This window comes from Lampetra planeri, chromosome 31 (genome assembly GCF_965212315.1).
Source record: "Lampetra planeri chromosome 31, kcLamPlan1.2.h2, whole genome shotgun sequence".
Classification (NCBI taxonomy): Eukaryota; Metazoa; Chordata; class Hyperoartia; order Petromyzontiformes; family Petromyzontidae; genus Lampetra; species Lampetra planeri.
The window spans coordinates 6,022,868-6,038,572 of NC_136137.1; the positions used below are offsets into that span (position 1 = coordinate 6,022,868).

At 48.7% G+C, this 15,705-nt stretch overlaps 1 protein-coding gene across 19 annotated transcripts in view; it reads right to left on the bottom strand.

Annotated features, from left to right (window-relative positions):
• The window catches only part of LOC144729145 (tRNA-queuosine alpha-mannosyltransferase-like), a 139,988-nt gene that overhangs the window by 57,303 nt on the left and 66,980 nt on the right, over positions 1–15,705 (bottom strand). For 17 of the 19 annotated variants that reach the window (XR_013587638.1, XR_013587639.1, XR_013587640.1 and 14 more), the window contains 6 exons: positions 13,707–13,778; positions 9,910–10,098; positions 7,604–7,863; positions 6,857–6,965; positions 2,052–4,222; positions 1,435–1,645 (listed from right to left, as the gene is read on the bottom strand). Coding sequence is in view for 12 of the 19 variants with exons in the window: in XM_078609102.1 (XP_078465228.1) it covers positions 1,435–1,645; positions 2,052–4,222; positions 6,857–6,965; positions 7,604–7,863; positions 9,910–10,098; positions 13,707–13,778 (3,012 nt within the window). In the remaining 7 variants the exon portion in view is untranslated. Of the gene's footprint in view, positions 1–1,434; positions 1,646–2,051; positions 4,223–6,856; positions 6,966–7,603; positions 7,864–9,909; positions 10,099–13,706; positions 13,779–15,705 lie in introns of those variants that run through there. The other 2 variants (XM_078609106.1, XM_078609121.1) reach the window with 2 other exon arrangements.

The window sequence follows — 15,705 nt, forward strand, 5'->3', positions numbered from 1 at the left end:
AGGATAAATCTAACGACAGAATGCGGTACCAGGGTGGGATAGAACAGGAAATGACATCTCTTGTCCAGCACATTTGCACTGCTGGGTGGACAGAGGCATGCTGGGTAGAGGGGGGGGGGATTTAAGAAACTTGCACGCGAATTTTGTATCGCCTCTGTGCCGTGCCGGGAGAACGAATCGTCAGCGTCGGCTTCCTGTTATCCATAAAAAAAAAATGATCAGAGAGAGGAGAGGGATTTCTTGCTTTGGCTGACCCACGTCTTCACGTGGCTCAGCCACACACTCGTGGAAGTGCTTACTGCACACTTCCCTGTCATGCCGGGCCATTGCCCAACACGGCGTTCCGCAATGCCAACTAGAAAGTGAAGTGCAACCGTGGTGCTGACCCCAACCCAATACCGTGAAGGAAAAAGAAAGCCATCTGTGGAAATATCTGTACGCATGCAGCCAACCGTGCTAATCGGAGGTGCGGGGGAAGGGCAACAAACTAACCACAAAAAAGCAGCTCTAAAGAAATGAGTTTTCAACCTAGATTTAAAAGTGCATAGCTCCCCAGTGGCTTCCTCATATCGGAAGGAAGAAGAGCGTTCCAGACGGCTGAAGAAGCGCATCTGAAAGTGTGCGATGCGGCGACCGCCGTCTTTGCTAAATGGCTCGCCAAAAGCCGCTGCTGCGAGGGATGTGGCACAGCACCGCGTACAATGTACAACATCTTTGCGTGCGTGCGTGCGCATGCTTGTGAGGAGCGGTGGCGCAGTGGTTAGCGCCCTATGCAACAAACCCTGCGACCCGAGTTTCAATTGCCGCTCGCGGCCACAATTATCTGAACCGGTCCTGTGCCTCCCGTAGGACAACTCAGCCTCAAATGAGCACCTGGTGCGGTGTGTGAAAACATCGCCACTGGGGGAGACAAAGGTGGCCACCCACCCTGTCATGCTCTATGCTGGCATGCATAGGTGCTGTTCGCTAACAGCACTTGACCAAACAGTTAGTTAAAGGCTACACGGGGGATCTATAGAACCCTTTGTGGCAGTATTAAGATGATACAAAAAAGAATAAAAAGGCTTTACCCTTTCTGGAAATAATTCAGCTGTTAAGATGTTCAAACAAAAAATGGACACCTATTACTTGGCATCAAGCCATCAAGTGTCTATTTGGTGTTGGAACATCTTAACACTTTCTGTATTATTGCCAGAAAGGGTAAAAAAAATGTATCTTTTTTTTTTACGACACGGGGGGATAAATTTTGTGTCCGAACGGACGGGCACCTCCGTACGGAGGTGTTCATCTGTACGTAGGTGGTGTCTGTGCGTACGGAGGGGGTCTCTGTCCGCACAGAGGTGTCCGTCCGTACATACGGAGGTGTCCGAACGTCCTCACGAAGGCGTGCATTGCGTGCGTCCGCGCCGGCGAGACCCGCAGCGTCCCTCTCACCGGTGTGCTCGTATTTGTGGCGCATGAGCGAGCTGCTCTTCTGGAAGGTCTTGTCGCACAGGTTGCACGTGTAGACCCCCCCGACAGGCGCCGCGATGCCGCTGGCCAGGTTGGGCACCTCCAGGCGGCGCGCCTTGGCTGCCGACGGCCCCGCTGGGACCTCCATCTCCGGAAGCTTGAGCGCCATGGGGCCCAGCTCCAGCAGGTTTCCCTGCGGAGCAGAGAAAGAGAGAACGGGGTGTCGAGTCGCATCTTGGAGTGGGCTGACGTGCGATTAAATAAATGAAACTTTTTTGTGCGTTTAGTTTCGTTGTCCTTCCCCCGCACTTCCGATTAGCACGGATGGCTATGCACGGTGCGAAAGAAGTTCAAGGGACACACGTAGGTACATTGGTCACGTGGTGCACGAGCGCGGATGACAAAAACGCAACACCTTCGTTCGTCAATAACTTTTCCCAAAAGAGGACTTTTATTTCATATAATTGCCCGCAATGCCCCCCTATTATATGTATTTGTTCCTCCTCCTCGGGGGCAGTGCTATTGAGGCACGTAGCGTCGAGCTCCCGTCGCTCACCGCAGCAGACTTTAGCGCAGCAGGCGTGAAACGGACGAGGTACCTGCAGCCCGAACTTGTGGTGCAGTTTGTTGGCGTGCCGGAGTTCGCCCGGCAGCGCGGTTCCCGGCGACCCGTACGGGAACGTAAGGTAGGACAGCAGCCCGACCTGGTCCAATCCTCCGTAGGGTCTCACCAGACCCGGCAGCCCCCCGTGGTGGCCCGGCGACATCAGGCCCGCCGCGGCGGCGGCAGCGGCGGCCGCTGCCGCAGCGGCCGCCGGGTGGAACGGAGGCCCCACTCCGTAAGACGGGAAGTGCGGGAACACCGGCTTGGCCCCAAAGAGTGGGAATCCCAGAACGGATTTCGAGCCCAGAGGGAAGTCGCGCTGCCCCATCTCTGCCCTCTCCACCCCCAGCTCGAGCCTCCTCTTGAAGTAGGCGATGTTTGGCGGCTCCCCGCCACGGTTGTGGTTTTTCACGGGGCTGATGCAGCCCGAAGGAAGGGCCTTCTTGTCGTTGTTGTGGTTCTTGTTATTATTACTACTGCCGCCATCGTCTTCGAACTCTTTCTCGGTTGCCAAATGCTTTGGCAGAGAGAGGTCGAGGGGCTCTGACTGCTGCTGCTGCTGCTGCTGCGATCCGTCAACTCCGTGGCCGTTCCGCAGGAACGGAGCGTGCGGCGCGTCCATCGCGTGGGCAGGGCCCGGCTTCCCCGCCGAGCAGCCCTTGTCGGCGCGCACGTGCGCCATGGTGCCCTGGCGGCCTTCGTCCGCTCTCGCCCGCTTCGAAGACGCCCCGTCCATTTCTTGTGGCGAGCGATCGTCGGCTTGGCATGGCCCTCGCGCTTCGGCGTGTTCGTGAACTGCCGCCGGTGGCGGTGGCGGCCTCGGGTAGCCGCCGTGCTCTTTGCCCCGCGGCAAGAACGCCGAATCGCCCGCACCATAGTAGTCCGGTGCCTGCTGGCCGTCCGCCATTTTCTTGGGGCTTCCCGAATACGCCCTCATTTTCTCAAACCAGTCCTTGACGAGCTCGGGCGGCAGGCCGACCCGCACGGATATCTTGGCGAGGTCCTCGACGCTCGGCTCCATGTTCAGAGCGAAGAACGCCCGTAGCAAGGAGGCGAGGTGGTCCTTTTGCAGGGGGTAGGCGGCGAAGGTCTTGTCATAAGTCATCGGGGAGCTCGCCGGGTGCATCTTCTTCCCGTGGTGTGCCGGGACGATGCCGTTGTTGGGATGAAGAATCGCCTTGATGTCCTCGTTCATCAGGCAGAGGTAGCGCTCGTGCTGGTGCAGGGGAATGGGGCCCGAGAAGGCCTCGTTGCAGTACTGGCAGCGGAACGCGTCCCCAAAGGGAAACGGCGGCTTCTCGTCCGTCTGGTCGCACTTCAGGGGCTTCTCGACGCACGAGCCGTTCACGCGGTGGCCACCCCCGCCGCCGACGTCGCCGTTCTGACCCTGGCGCATCTTGCCACCGCCGTCCGCGACGCTTGTCCCGTTGATCTTCACCTCGCCGTTCCTGTAGCTGGTGCCGAAGCCGGCAGGCGGCACGAGGTGCCTGTAGTGGTAAGGGCCCGACGACTCCTTCTTGATGGACACGGCGCTGGCGGCGGCGTCGTCAAGGTGCCCCGGTTTGTACCGATCGCCAAAGTCCTGCTCCTTGGGCCAGGGTGCCGCTCCGTCCACGAACGCCTTCATCCGCTGCGCCTCCTTGCCGTCGTCGCGGCCCGGGGAGCCGTGGTGCATCTTCACGGGGGGCGCCCCGTACTCCCACGGTTGGCCGAGCAGCGCGCCGCCGCCGTTGCGAGCGGGGCTCTCTGGCCGGCAGTTTCCATTCCTCGGCTCGTCGTACGTCGGCGAGCCGCGCCGCCTAGCGCCGACGCCGCCGCCTTGCAGGTCCGAGAAGTCTCCGCCGTTGTGCTCCGTTTTGACCTCGTGACCTGCGGCGGCGCTGAAGCTCTCGAGGCGCCGCCTCATCATGTGCATGAGGTCGATGCGGCCTCCGAGGTCGAAGGGCAGCGCGACGCCCCCGACCCCGCGGGCCTGTAGGGCGAAGAGCGAGTCGGGCCTCATGCCGGCGAGGCGCGCCCGCATCCCACCAGCGCCAACGCCGCCGCTCAGAGCCGCGCTGGCGCCCACGCCCAGCCCGATGCACTTCTTGCTGCTGATGTGGGAGCTGTAGGAGCCCGAGTGGGAGAATCGCTTCTTGCAGTTGGAGCATTCGTACGGCTTCTCGCCTGTGAAGTGGCAGAGGCGGGGGGCAATTGAAATGAGACAACATGAAACAACAACCGCAAGGAAAATATATCTACTTATTTTTTGGTTAATTGTTTCATTGATACTCGTGACAGCAAGTTGAGGCACAGCGGCCATCGCATTTAACGAGTGGATCGCGGCAAGGGGGTCGTAATCGTCGTCAGCCAGAAATTGTCCCCACCGTCGCGATCGGCTTAGGTAGGCACAGAGCCCATCGTGGGGAGCAGGGGGTAGAAGGGAGCCACGCACCCACAATAAATCAAAGCACCAAACCAAAAAGGTGTAGGCGCAGCCCCTGCATTGTGCTTCCTCACGCCACTGCTGGCAGAAGGGCCTCCACTAGAGGGAGCTCTGGAGAGGGTATTTTGTACGATTGTTCCACGTTGGCCAGACGCATTGGAAGGGGTGTGAGTACCCACGCTGTACCCCACTGTGCACGGTCTGCCGATGGACTGACTGTGGTGTAGACATTTCAACTGCTGGGCGGACAGATGTGGGGTTACAGATAACACTGGTCAACACACTTTTTCTGGCATAAGGTATTCCAAAGGTTTTAATGTAATTTTGGGGTGCTGATTCCAAATCTGGCATCAGTTTTTGTATATTACATCAGGTTTTTGAGATATCAAATATTGCATTTTCAATACAAACTGCAGAAGAATAATATTAAATAAATGTGGATATCTACATAAAATGATATTATAAACACACTATCCTAAACATACAGCACCATATTTTAACACTAAAGCAGTCACTGACTCGCAACAACTTGCAATCATAAGTGACAGAGTTAATTTCGGGTAAAATCAATGAAAATGGGGTATGCCGATAGCATAAAAATGAGAAATGATGTGATAGAGCAAATCTGAGATCAGATTTGGAATCAGCACCCTGAAATTAGTTTAAAACAGCTGCAAAAGTCCAGGCCAGAATTTTTTTGTTTGTTGACCAGCGTAATAAACGTGCACTTTTGTTTTAACTGCCACGCCGGGAGATGAAATTGAACTGGCGAACACTGAATTGCAAGTTCAGTGTGCCGGATTAACGCAAACCGATACGATCAGGAGTTCAAATTAACGACAGGTAATGGAAATTCAAGTAAAACTGCACGCTGTGTGGACCACACAGAAGCAAGGGTGAACACATTTTCCCCCGTCAATACAATTTACAATTCCCTATTCGTGCTATGAGCGGTGCTGCCAATGTGCAGAAGATAAAATATGATTAATGAGCTTTTGGCTGCAGCAGCAACACCTGTAGGTGACATAAAACCCCTAAAAATCTTGTAAACAGATCAGTAAGTTTTCACAGCTGGTGCGTAGTCACAAGCATTGCTAGCTAGGGATTGCCACTTGTCCTGGTCTTCCCAGGATCAACCTCTTTTTTTGAGGAGGTAGTTGTGCTGGGAGGCTGACCCAGAAGAGCCTGAATTTATGACGCTGTTGATTGGACAACGGTGGCAAGATGATCCCTTGCCTGGTATGCAGGAGGTCATGGGTTGTATCCCAACCCTGACGCCTGAATATTTGTAATTTTGCGTGTCTCTCTCCCCTTTGGTGGCATGGATTTTTCTCCAGGTCTTCCGGGTTTTCCCTCCAATTTAGAAACATGCGCTTAGCGTATTTTGGCTGCTATAAATGTACACGTAATGAGCCACTTCGTTGAGCTATAATTTGTGATCAGATCGCTTCTGAAAAATAAGCTATATAGCTCAGTGGGCCTTACCTGGTAAAATTCAAAGGAGGTTATCGTTTTTATAGTGTAGTATGGGCCAGGAAACTCACAATAACTACCGAAGGACAGAGCTTTGTGCCCTATATAGGATGGTCCAGCTCACTGGCAACCCTCGCATCGATGAAAGCTTGAGACGGAGTTGTCCTTGGAAATCTGCAAAGACCTTCCCTGGACATTAAAAGTCCTGTTTTTGTCAGTTGCATGGTCTAACACCGTTTGAGACGAGGCTCAAAAGAAAGCTGTCTCTGGTGTGGACCAATCAGTTTCAAGGACAATGCATATATTATCAGAGTATGTTTTTTGTTTGCATTTTGACCACAAGTATTGTGGTTAATGCAGACATGATTTCTCGTAAAGAGGTTTCAGTTTTGTTGCCAGAAAAAAGGGGGAAAAATGTATTAAATAAAGTATGACTTGAGACAATCCATTTACATGTAGTTCTCCTCTCTTCTGGTATTTGTGAGATTATATTTTGTCCCATGGTATGTCCCGGTTGTTGGTACCTCAGAGGTGACAACACTCGTAAGGATCCACAAAGATAACTTGTTTAGGATTATTGGGATTCAGTGGATGTGCCCAAAACTAAACTCAAGGTACCAAAGTGAAGTAAGATTCTTAATATTCATGGATATACCTGAGATTTATTGATATACATCATGTGTTTATTGGCCTTTTGATATGCCTGAAAATGAAAGTGCCAAACTAAGGCACGTTTGCGATTTTTGTGGTTCCTTGAAATTACCGAGGAATAAAAACTGCTCTGGGATGGTCATGTCCGCAGAAAGAGCACCCACACAGGAATCCAGCAAAAACAACGGCCGGGGCTACGGTGGAGGGAAACAGAGGGCGGAGTTCGATGGCGATGGAGGGGTGCAACGTACCACTGTGAATCCGCAGGTGTTCCTTCAGGTGGTGTTTGTACTTGAAGGCCTTCCCGCACTCGGAGCATTTGAACTTCCGGTTGGCAACATTCTGGGCCCACGCCTGAGCCTGCAAGAGACAAAGGCAGGTGAACTACAGCGGCATAACATCTCTCGGGCCTGGCTCTCTGAGGCTCACGTGAGTGCGGTGAAAGCCTAAGGCATCCACACATCCATGTCTCTGTATGTGTGCGTGAATTAAGCCCGATAAACTCGAGTGGTGGTGCAGTGGTTAGTGCGCCGTGCTTTTTAACCTGGTGGCTTATGGCTTCAATTGCCCTCCACGGCTGGCATCAGTGGTGAGTTCAATTCGCGACGGTCCTCAGCGCAACCACTTGATAAACTCACATACTCTCACTGATCGGCGTGGCGAGGTTATGGTCAAGGGACCCCCACAGCCGGCTCTGCATAGGGCACCCTTAATCTGGCAGTGGACTGACAAATGGAGCTGTACGTGTAAATGTGCATAATTCTGTAAACCTGCACTGACCAGAGTGGTGAAGTATGGTCAAGTAACCTCTGTAAGCCACACGGGGAGAGAAGGCCTTCATCCAGTAGTGGCTTCAACACAGGCCTGTACATTATTACAGTAATAATATATAACTACGTCTCTATGGTTACAAGTGGTACCTGAGCCAGTGAGTACCTGCTCACGGGGTAGACCCGTGGGAGTGAGTACCGTTCAAGTGCACCTGAGCGAGGGAGTACCTGCTCACGGGGAGACCCGTGGGATGACGCCAAGTGTCGCTCCAGCTGCGATCGGTAGACAAAGGAGCAGCCGCAGGTCTGGCACGTGAGGGAGCTGGGACCTCCCGAACCGCCGGGCCCCCCGGGTCCCAGGAGAGCCCCGGCCTCGTGCCGGCTGCGGATGTGCTCCTTGAGCGAGGTGAGGCGGCGGTAGCCCCGTTCGCAAAAGGGGCACGACAGCAGCTGAGCGAAGGAGTCCGGCACCCCCCCGGCGGACGCATCTGCCGCACACAAAAGCGCGGGAAACGCACACGGGGAGGGAGGCTTAGCTGCTTTGGATGTCCCGAGCGAGGGAATGCGGCTTGGGGTTGCCACCGTTTCCACCGTGGACCAACACCCGGACACGTTTCTCGTTAGGTCGAGGTCTATTACCGAAAACTGTACAGTGCACTGGGATAAAGTTCAACGCAAATATTGGTACCGGATCTTGGCGCCAATAAATTCCTGCCACCCGAACACAGATGTCAATTCCTGGACTGTCTGGGTTAAATCCTGATCAAAGCCAGACAGGCTGTAATCCTAGAATGCACCAAAACAGGATGTCATGTTGACCACTGAGATTGAATGATGAAATCAGCTCTTGCGTGGGTGCCAGGTGAATTGTCGTGTCGCAGGATCGTTAGAAATGGATAGGGCATGGGGAGGCATTCACCCAGCGGTTTATTGACCTTGGCTGATGACAATTATGATCATGTGTTGTGGAAATGTGTTATTCATGACTATATTTCTGGAGTAAATTAGTTGTGTTTTTGTAACATTTCATTACGGACATAGTGATTACTCGGAATTACACTGAGACAAAAACATTATCAGATGGATGGAGGAACAAACTCAAATTGGAGACATATTAACTGTGAAGAAAACTAAGTGGACAATCAAGTTTATGAAGGATACTGCAGGTCGATTTTGACATGTCCACCTTGCAATTTGTGTGAGGGTAACGTTTTTTACGGCATGTATTGGTTTATAAGTCTTGACAAAAAACAACAGAATTTCCAAAATGGCAGAATATGAGCCGCCATCTTGAAAATAGAGGGGCAAAAATAATGGCAGAACGGAAAAGGATTTTTGTTTGAAAAAAAAATCTAAATATGCATCCACAAACCGTAGAGTTTTAACTTTATTGGAAGATAGTCGTCATAAAAGAGGACAAGGCAAGCTTTTATCAGAGTCAGCCTGTCATCTGCGATCTGTACAGACCCAACATGTTGACAGCTAAATGCTCAACAGCTTGGCATGATTGGAGTAAACAAAACTATTTTGCGTGTGCATCTCTGCCAAGTTCATAAGATGTGGTTAACACTGCATTACCTTTACAAAAGGGAGGCTTCTCTAATTACCTATCACAAAGCGGTGTAGAATATATAAAAGGCAGGAATGGAGCAACGTATGGATGCTTTGTTGTTGCAAATGGTAAATATGTGGACAGTTGTTTTTTTTCCACGTTCAAATTTGCTTCATCCCAAACACAGGTCACTCACATGTAACACCCATTTTTCCATCCTCAATTGTGTTTATTCCTGTACAGTGTGGGTTGGTGAAAAGGGAGGTGCAGGACTGGTGAAGTATAGTCAGATTGACATGCTGCGAGGAGGCCTTCACCCAGGAGTTTATAGAAACGGGCCTGTAAGTGATGTCAACTGATTATATTGCATCGTACAGCAAAACTTTTTCTGTCCGCTGTGATTGCTCTGATTTTTCTCGCTGTGGCTCATAGAAGAAATTTGCTTTGGTCAGTTTTAGTTGAGTTTGCATTCCGCCAAATCTTGCCATTCCAAATATCATAGACCATCGACTCATTCTACTTGACAAACCTGGACAGATGCCATGCATAATACATTTCAATCAATGAATCGATGCCTACTCGTAACACAACCTGCAAGAAGTCATTCATATCATTATATTTACGACGATGGCATTGGTCTTTACAATGACATCGAAAAGACGCTGCACCACCAAAAAAAGAAGTATTGCATTTTAGTTCTAAATGTAGGACAATGAGTAATGTTTCAGTTTAATACGTAGGCTTTCGCGACCAATATTATTCATAATCAACGTTTTTGGGTTTAGATCGCGTTTCACGCTTCAACACACCGGTGGGCTAAAGCAGTGAACTATTTGTCTTTTGTCAACGTGACACTTTTTTACTGATTGGCCGTGTCGGGTGGTGGAGGGTTACGACACATTTATAAATAACGCGATCTAAACCCAAAACGTTGATCATGAGTAATGTTTCGTTAGGCTTGTGGCAGGCCCTGTTGCGTTACCATGTTCCTCAGTGCTGCTCGTTTCAGGTGTTCCGTTCCGTAGCGTAAACTCGAGCTCCTTGGCGCACATCACTGCCGCCACTGTATCCCGCTGCCGAAAGAAGGCCGTCATGGTCTCGGCGTGCCTCTCGTCTCCCTCCACCTTTCCCTTGCCAAAGAAGTCCTCAAGCTTGCTCAGGCTTCCGTCACCTGCAAGGGATTAAGCAGCACCTCCGATTAGCGAGGTTGGCTACGTACGGTACGAAAGAAGTTCAACATACGTACAAGATACGCCCGGAGGGAGAAACGTCAAAGAAAACGTCGCGTTGGGAGCGTATGAAAAAGTTGATTGCAAAAGTCGTCGTACGGCTGTCCGATGTGTTTTCGGGTTGCACCACATGTACTTTTGGCACGACGTCCGACGTTTCACTGCACGTGCCGGAAGCTTCCTCGGCAGATAAATTTATCGTACACCACAATGAACAACATGCGGTACAACCCGAAAACGCATCGGAGAGACGTGCAGCACAACTGCGAGAACCTACACAAGTTAAATCAAGCATGAATACGTATGTGAAGCAAATACCATTACTTGCTGTTTCGTATCACGACCTATGTTATCATGCTTGTGTCACTAAGATCTGTACTGGGGGAGCACTGCGCTATGAACCCGGGGAGCCGAGTTCGATTCCCGCTCATGGCCAACACCAGTGACGATTATCTGAACTGGTCCTGGACCTCCCCTAGGTCGACTCAGCCACAAATTAATGCCCAGTGAAGTGTGTAAACCTCACCACTGGGGGAGACAACGGCGTTTGGGCGTGGTGCTGGCCACCCCCTCGTGCGCCGTGCCGGCCTTCATATGTGCTACAAGCTGGCAGCACTTGCCCCAACAATCTGTTAAGTCTATACGGGGGATCTTTGTCTTTGTTGTGCTGTGTAATGACTGTACCGTCGCAGGACGCCCATGAGATAGAGCTGAGCAGCTCACTGGGCCCTTCCTGCTCAAATGAATAAAAAATGTCAACCTATCATTTCAGCGTGCACTATGTTACTCTTGTTCGTTATTTGGTGGAGTGCTACTCATTTAGCAAAACTTGGCATCGGTTTGAATCGAGAGCAATCAAAGTATGCAGAAGTTCTAATTTAGGGAACATTAATTCTAGTGTTTTTTTTTTGTTTGCAAGAAATCAATTCAAAAGAAAAACACAAAAAAACACGCGTTTAGCTGAGCTTGTGACTCCGTAAGATCAGCCACGTTATAATTTCTGAAAGGTGGCGTGGATTTTTACGATACGTACTTTATAACGACGTTCAATTTTAACTGTACGTTAGCATTCCCGATACATACAAAAGACGAAGAGTTTTTCGAGAGTGCCTTGACGAAACCAATGGCCGAGAACACACTTGTCAATAATGCTGCGTGGCCCTAAATGAGGGGAAAAATATTTATAACCGGTGACATTTCGGGCAAATGGCCCTTATTCTTATGCTTCATAGGAGAGGCAGTTTTATTTAATCTCTCCGCTGTGATGAAGGGGCCATTTGCAGAATGGCCATCACCAGAAACATCAACTATTATATATTTACATATTATTCCCTGCTAGGGCAGCGTTACTGACGAATGCATACCTGTCAACCCATACAGTTTAGCCATATTCTTGTACAGGGAAATTGAGTTTTCAGGTCCATACGGCGTACAGCCGTTTCAATACGGGCAAAAAAAAGTAGATGTTTTTGTGTTTCTCCCTTGTGATGAGTATTTGTAGGATGAACGTTGAGATTTATAAGGGCACGGCGTGACCAATAAGGTATGAATTGGTCTGTAATAAGGTAGGGCACTGATAAGGGGTTGACAGGTTATGCAAATGTTTAGAGTTTTTTTTTTATTTGTGCTTCTGCACCGCTGCCCCCTCTCTGCGTATCACCCAAAAAAAATAAAAGTAATTGTTTAATTTTGGACAAGAAGAAAACTAGCGGGGTTGAGAACGCGTAAAAAAAACCCCAACTCATTTAAACAAAAATGTTCCAGAGTAGCGTATAAAGCACATAGTTGTGTGTTTTCCCCCTTTTGAATCCCTGTAGGATGCCCAGCTGTTTTCAGTTGGTTCGACACAACAGCGCAGAACGTAAAAAAAAATTGCGATCCTTGGTCGAACAAAAACACGATCGCTGCGTTCTCTGAAGACGTCGGTGGATGTTGGACGTTTGGCGGGCAGAGGAAACAATGTTGAGGGAGAATTTAGCAGAACCTGTGTAAACAAGAACTATTGGTTTTTTTTCGTAGACAAAAATGAGAAATTGTGGCTTTATGTGGTGAGTATCTTTTGAGTGTCAGGGGATAATCACTGGAGCAGAAACAGCTTGTTCATGTAAAAAAAATGGGGGGGGGGGGGGGCCTTGCTGTGTATGGCTCTGCACCCACGGTACATTATAAACATTTGGCCTGCTCGCCGTGGGGTCAAACGCATCAGCAGTTCACTTCCTCTTTCGTGCTGACACCAAGAAAAAAATGGTTCTTTTTTTTGGTCAAATTATTTAACAAAACAAATGTTGCCAGTACAACAACATATCTTTCAAACATACGGTTCTGGCCCTCGACAAATAACTTCCTTTTCTATGCTAAGAGGTTTTTTTGAAATTCGTTTTTTTACTAATGTTTATGAGTGCGTATCTATGCCTCCGTTAAACACACAAAGCATTGCTCTATATTGCATCGTGCGGTGATTGTCTATTGGAAAAATTAAGGATTAATTTCAGTGTGTGCTTGGTCACGTGAAGCCTCATTTGTCGATCCACTACCGCATGAGGGCCTCCCCTGCACCTCGCGAGGCCGTGAGGGACTATTTGACCCTACTTCACCACGCTGGTCAGTGCAGCTTTTTGTGCAGGTGGGGGGAGAATGCGGAACTGTACTGCCACCCACCACGCCCTACTACGTCCGTTTCACGACGCATGCCACCGGTGACCCATCGGAGCGCTATCCAGGCTTAACCGTGCAAAGCTTCTGAGAAGGCAACGACTGCACCAGCCCCTAGGGCACAGGTCCACAGACTGCGGCCGTCTGCCACGTGCTCTTACTCATGGTGACCTTGCACTTTTCAGAAAAAAATTGCACTTTTCAGACAAAGTTGTTCATAGCATGTCACTTTTTTGTCATTGTGGGGTGTTTTTATTTATTTATGAAAACATTAATTTCAGTCGCGCTCCACCCCCCCCACCCACCAAGATAATAATATTCACCCACTACCAATGCTTCCAAGACAACATCACGTGGTGCTAAATGAAAGAAATTAACACGGATGTATTAGCTCTCTATCAGGTCACAACATATGATGCCTGGATCTTGATATTAATCATAATATAGAGCGAAACAAGAGGATTTTAAGACCGAAATAGGGGGATTTGTTCACAACTCTGGCTGTCGCCTGATGATGCTCGTTGTAATTACTGGCGAAACGTCGTACTCAGATTGTAAATGGGAATTTACTCTCCAACGCATCGGTGTGCTGTACTAGTAACTAATTGGCACGTTCTGTTTACGTGACAAACCTTACTAATTGGCTGTGTCGGGTGGTGGCGAATTTAACGACACATTTATATTTACGCGATCTAACCCAAAATCCTCTATTATGGATAACATTGGTTGCGAAAACCTACGTGTTATACACTTGATATTAAGATTATATCGCGAAAAAAAAATCTCTTGCTCAGCACAATAAACATTTGACTGGAACATGTCTAACGAAAGTTGTAAATTCAGTAGGAAAAAAAAGACCAACGGATAAAATACCCCACCGCAATATTGCAGGACTCACCAGACTCACTTCCCACGTCGGATCCGAGGGCAGCAGTAGCACACAGCATGGGTCTGTCCACTTTCATTTTGACTGAAAACACAAAACAGCCACGATCACCTTCAATCTTCGTACGCCGTTCTAACGCCAATGACCCACGTCACCTGGAACGCGCCCCCCTCGAGATCTCGCCAGATCTAGGGATAATGCTTGGACAGGTTGATGTTAAGGATTATTATACATTATTATTAGTATAAAACGTGAAAATTAATTACATGTGGAAATTAATTACATGTGGCCTAATTTGCAAGAATGGGCTATTGTGTGCAAGTGGTCTGGCCCCAGCATTTCCAGATGTGTAACTTATCGGCATTTGTTACGTTACAAAGAGTGTACAAAACGGGGGAAAGGCCGTTCCTTGTAAGTACGCTGTTTGCAAAACCGATGCTTTACAAGGAATTCTATCGGCTTGACAGAGACAGAACGTGTACACCGATACATATGCGCTCCGTGATACAGTGTAGACATTAGGCATATAATGATTCACCATCTCTCCCTCCTCTCCCCTTTCCCTTCGCCCTCCTCCCCTCCAAACTCGGGATGGTTCAGACTGCCGATTTGACTCAGTAATCTCGTTTATATTGTTTGTTGTGTGTCCTGTATCATCTGTATCTGTGTTGTATCCGTGCTGTTGTCTTCAATGTAACGTCTGCGTTTAAATTGTTACGAATCATAAAGAGTCGATTTTCACACGGGCAATTTGATGCGTGTATTGGTGAAGTAAGACTTCGTTTGATATCCTTGTTGCGTTTGTCTTAATTTTATCATAATTATGCTCGCATTCGAGAATTAAAATTGCATTCGGGAAAACTCTGCAGCTAGCAGTGCATCACATTGTGTCAGAGAATGACCCAGACGATGACATCACAGAACTACTTCTGAGGTCACTCCGATAGATTTCTCTATCCACACGAGGACTGAAACCTTTGCGATGCCTCGCAAAGAATGTTTAAGTTTCAGGGCTGAGATTTAGCGAAAATTAAGTTCAAAACCAAGCTTAACACGACGGTTTATTTTTATTTTTCAATCACTGGTGATTGGGCCGAGACGATCAACTCGCTACACTGAAGAATCCGCTTGTTATTAATGTCAGTGGGTCGCTGGCTGACATCTGAGCCACCCACTTAAAACCACGTAAGAAATGCTGCCCTCTGCTGTGTGGACTTTGAAGGCAATTGAAAGGGGTGTTCCATATGTAGCTCTATGGTATCCATATCCATGGGTAATACAAATAGTTTATATTTCGATTTAAAGCTTTCGTGACTGCAGGGATTCATCTTCTTGGTTCTTTTGGTAAAGTCACGTAGAAGGAAAATAATAAAATAATAAAAATAAAACATAATAAAATAATTGTCACGACGTTTCGGCCACAACGCAAGCAGCCGTCTTCAGGTGGAGAACAGGTCTGTCGACAATGCAGAGTCAGACTCCACCTGAAAACGGCTGCTTGCGTTGTGGCCGAAACGTCGTGAGAATTATTTTATTATGTTTTATTTTTATTATTTTATTATTTTCTTTCCACGTGACTTTACCGAAAGAACCAAGAAGAAGAATAGTTTAGTTCAACGAGTGGTGCCGCGTGATAAGCCACTTCGTTGAGCTATCATTTGTGGCCAGGTCGCTTCTGAAAAAGAGCTGTACAAAGATCAGTGGCGCTTACCTGGTAAAGTACATATTCCTTAACGTGATCCACAACGGTTCCAATCGGCTACGTTGGTCTCATAACATGACGCGAACATTTTAATAAAGTAATACAGGTTTTCAATCTATGAATCGACACATTATTTACATGCCAAGTAAATACGTGTGTGGTAGGCAGACACAAAAAATCAAAAATAATTACGCGTCTGTGTGACAGAAATAAAATGGTATATTCTAAGTAATACATCGCTTCTGCTATTTAAAAAAACAGCGGTTTGCCCAAAACGTAAGCTTGCCAGATGCTCAGATAATCATTGAC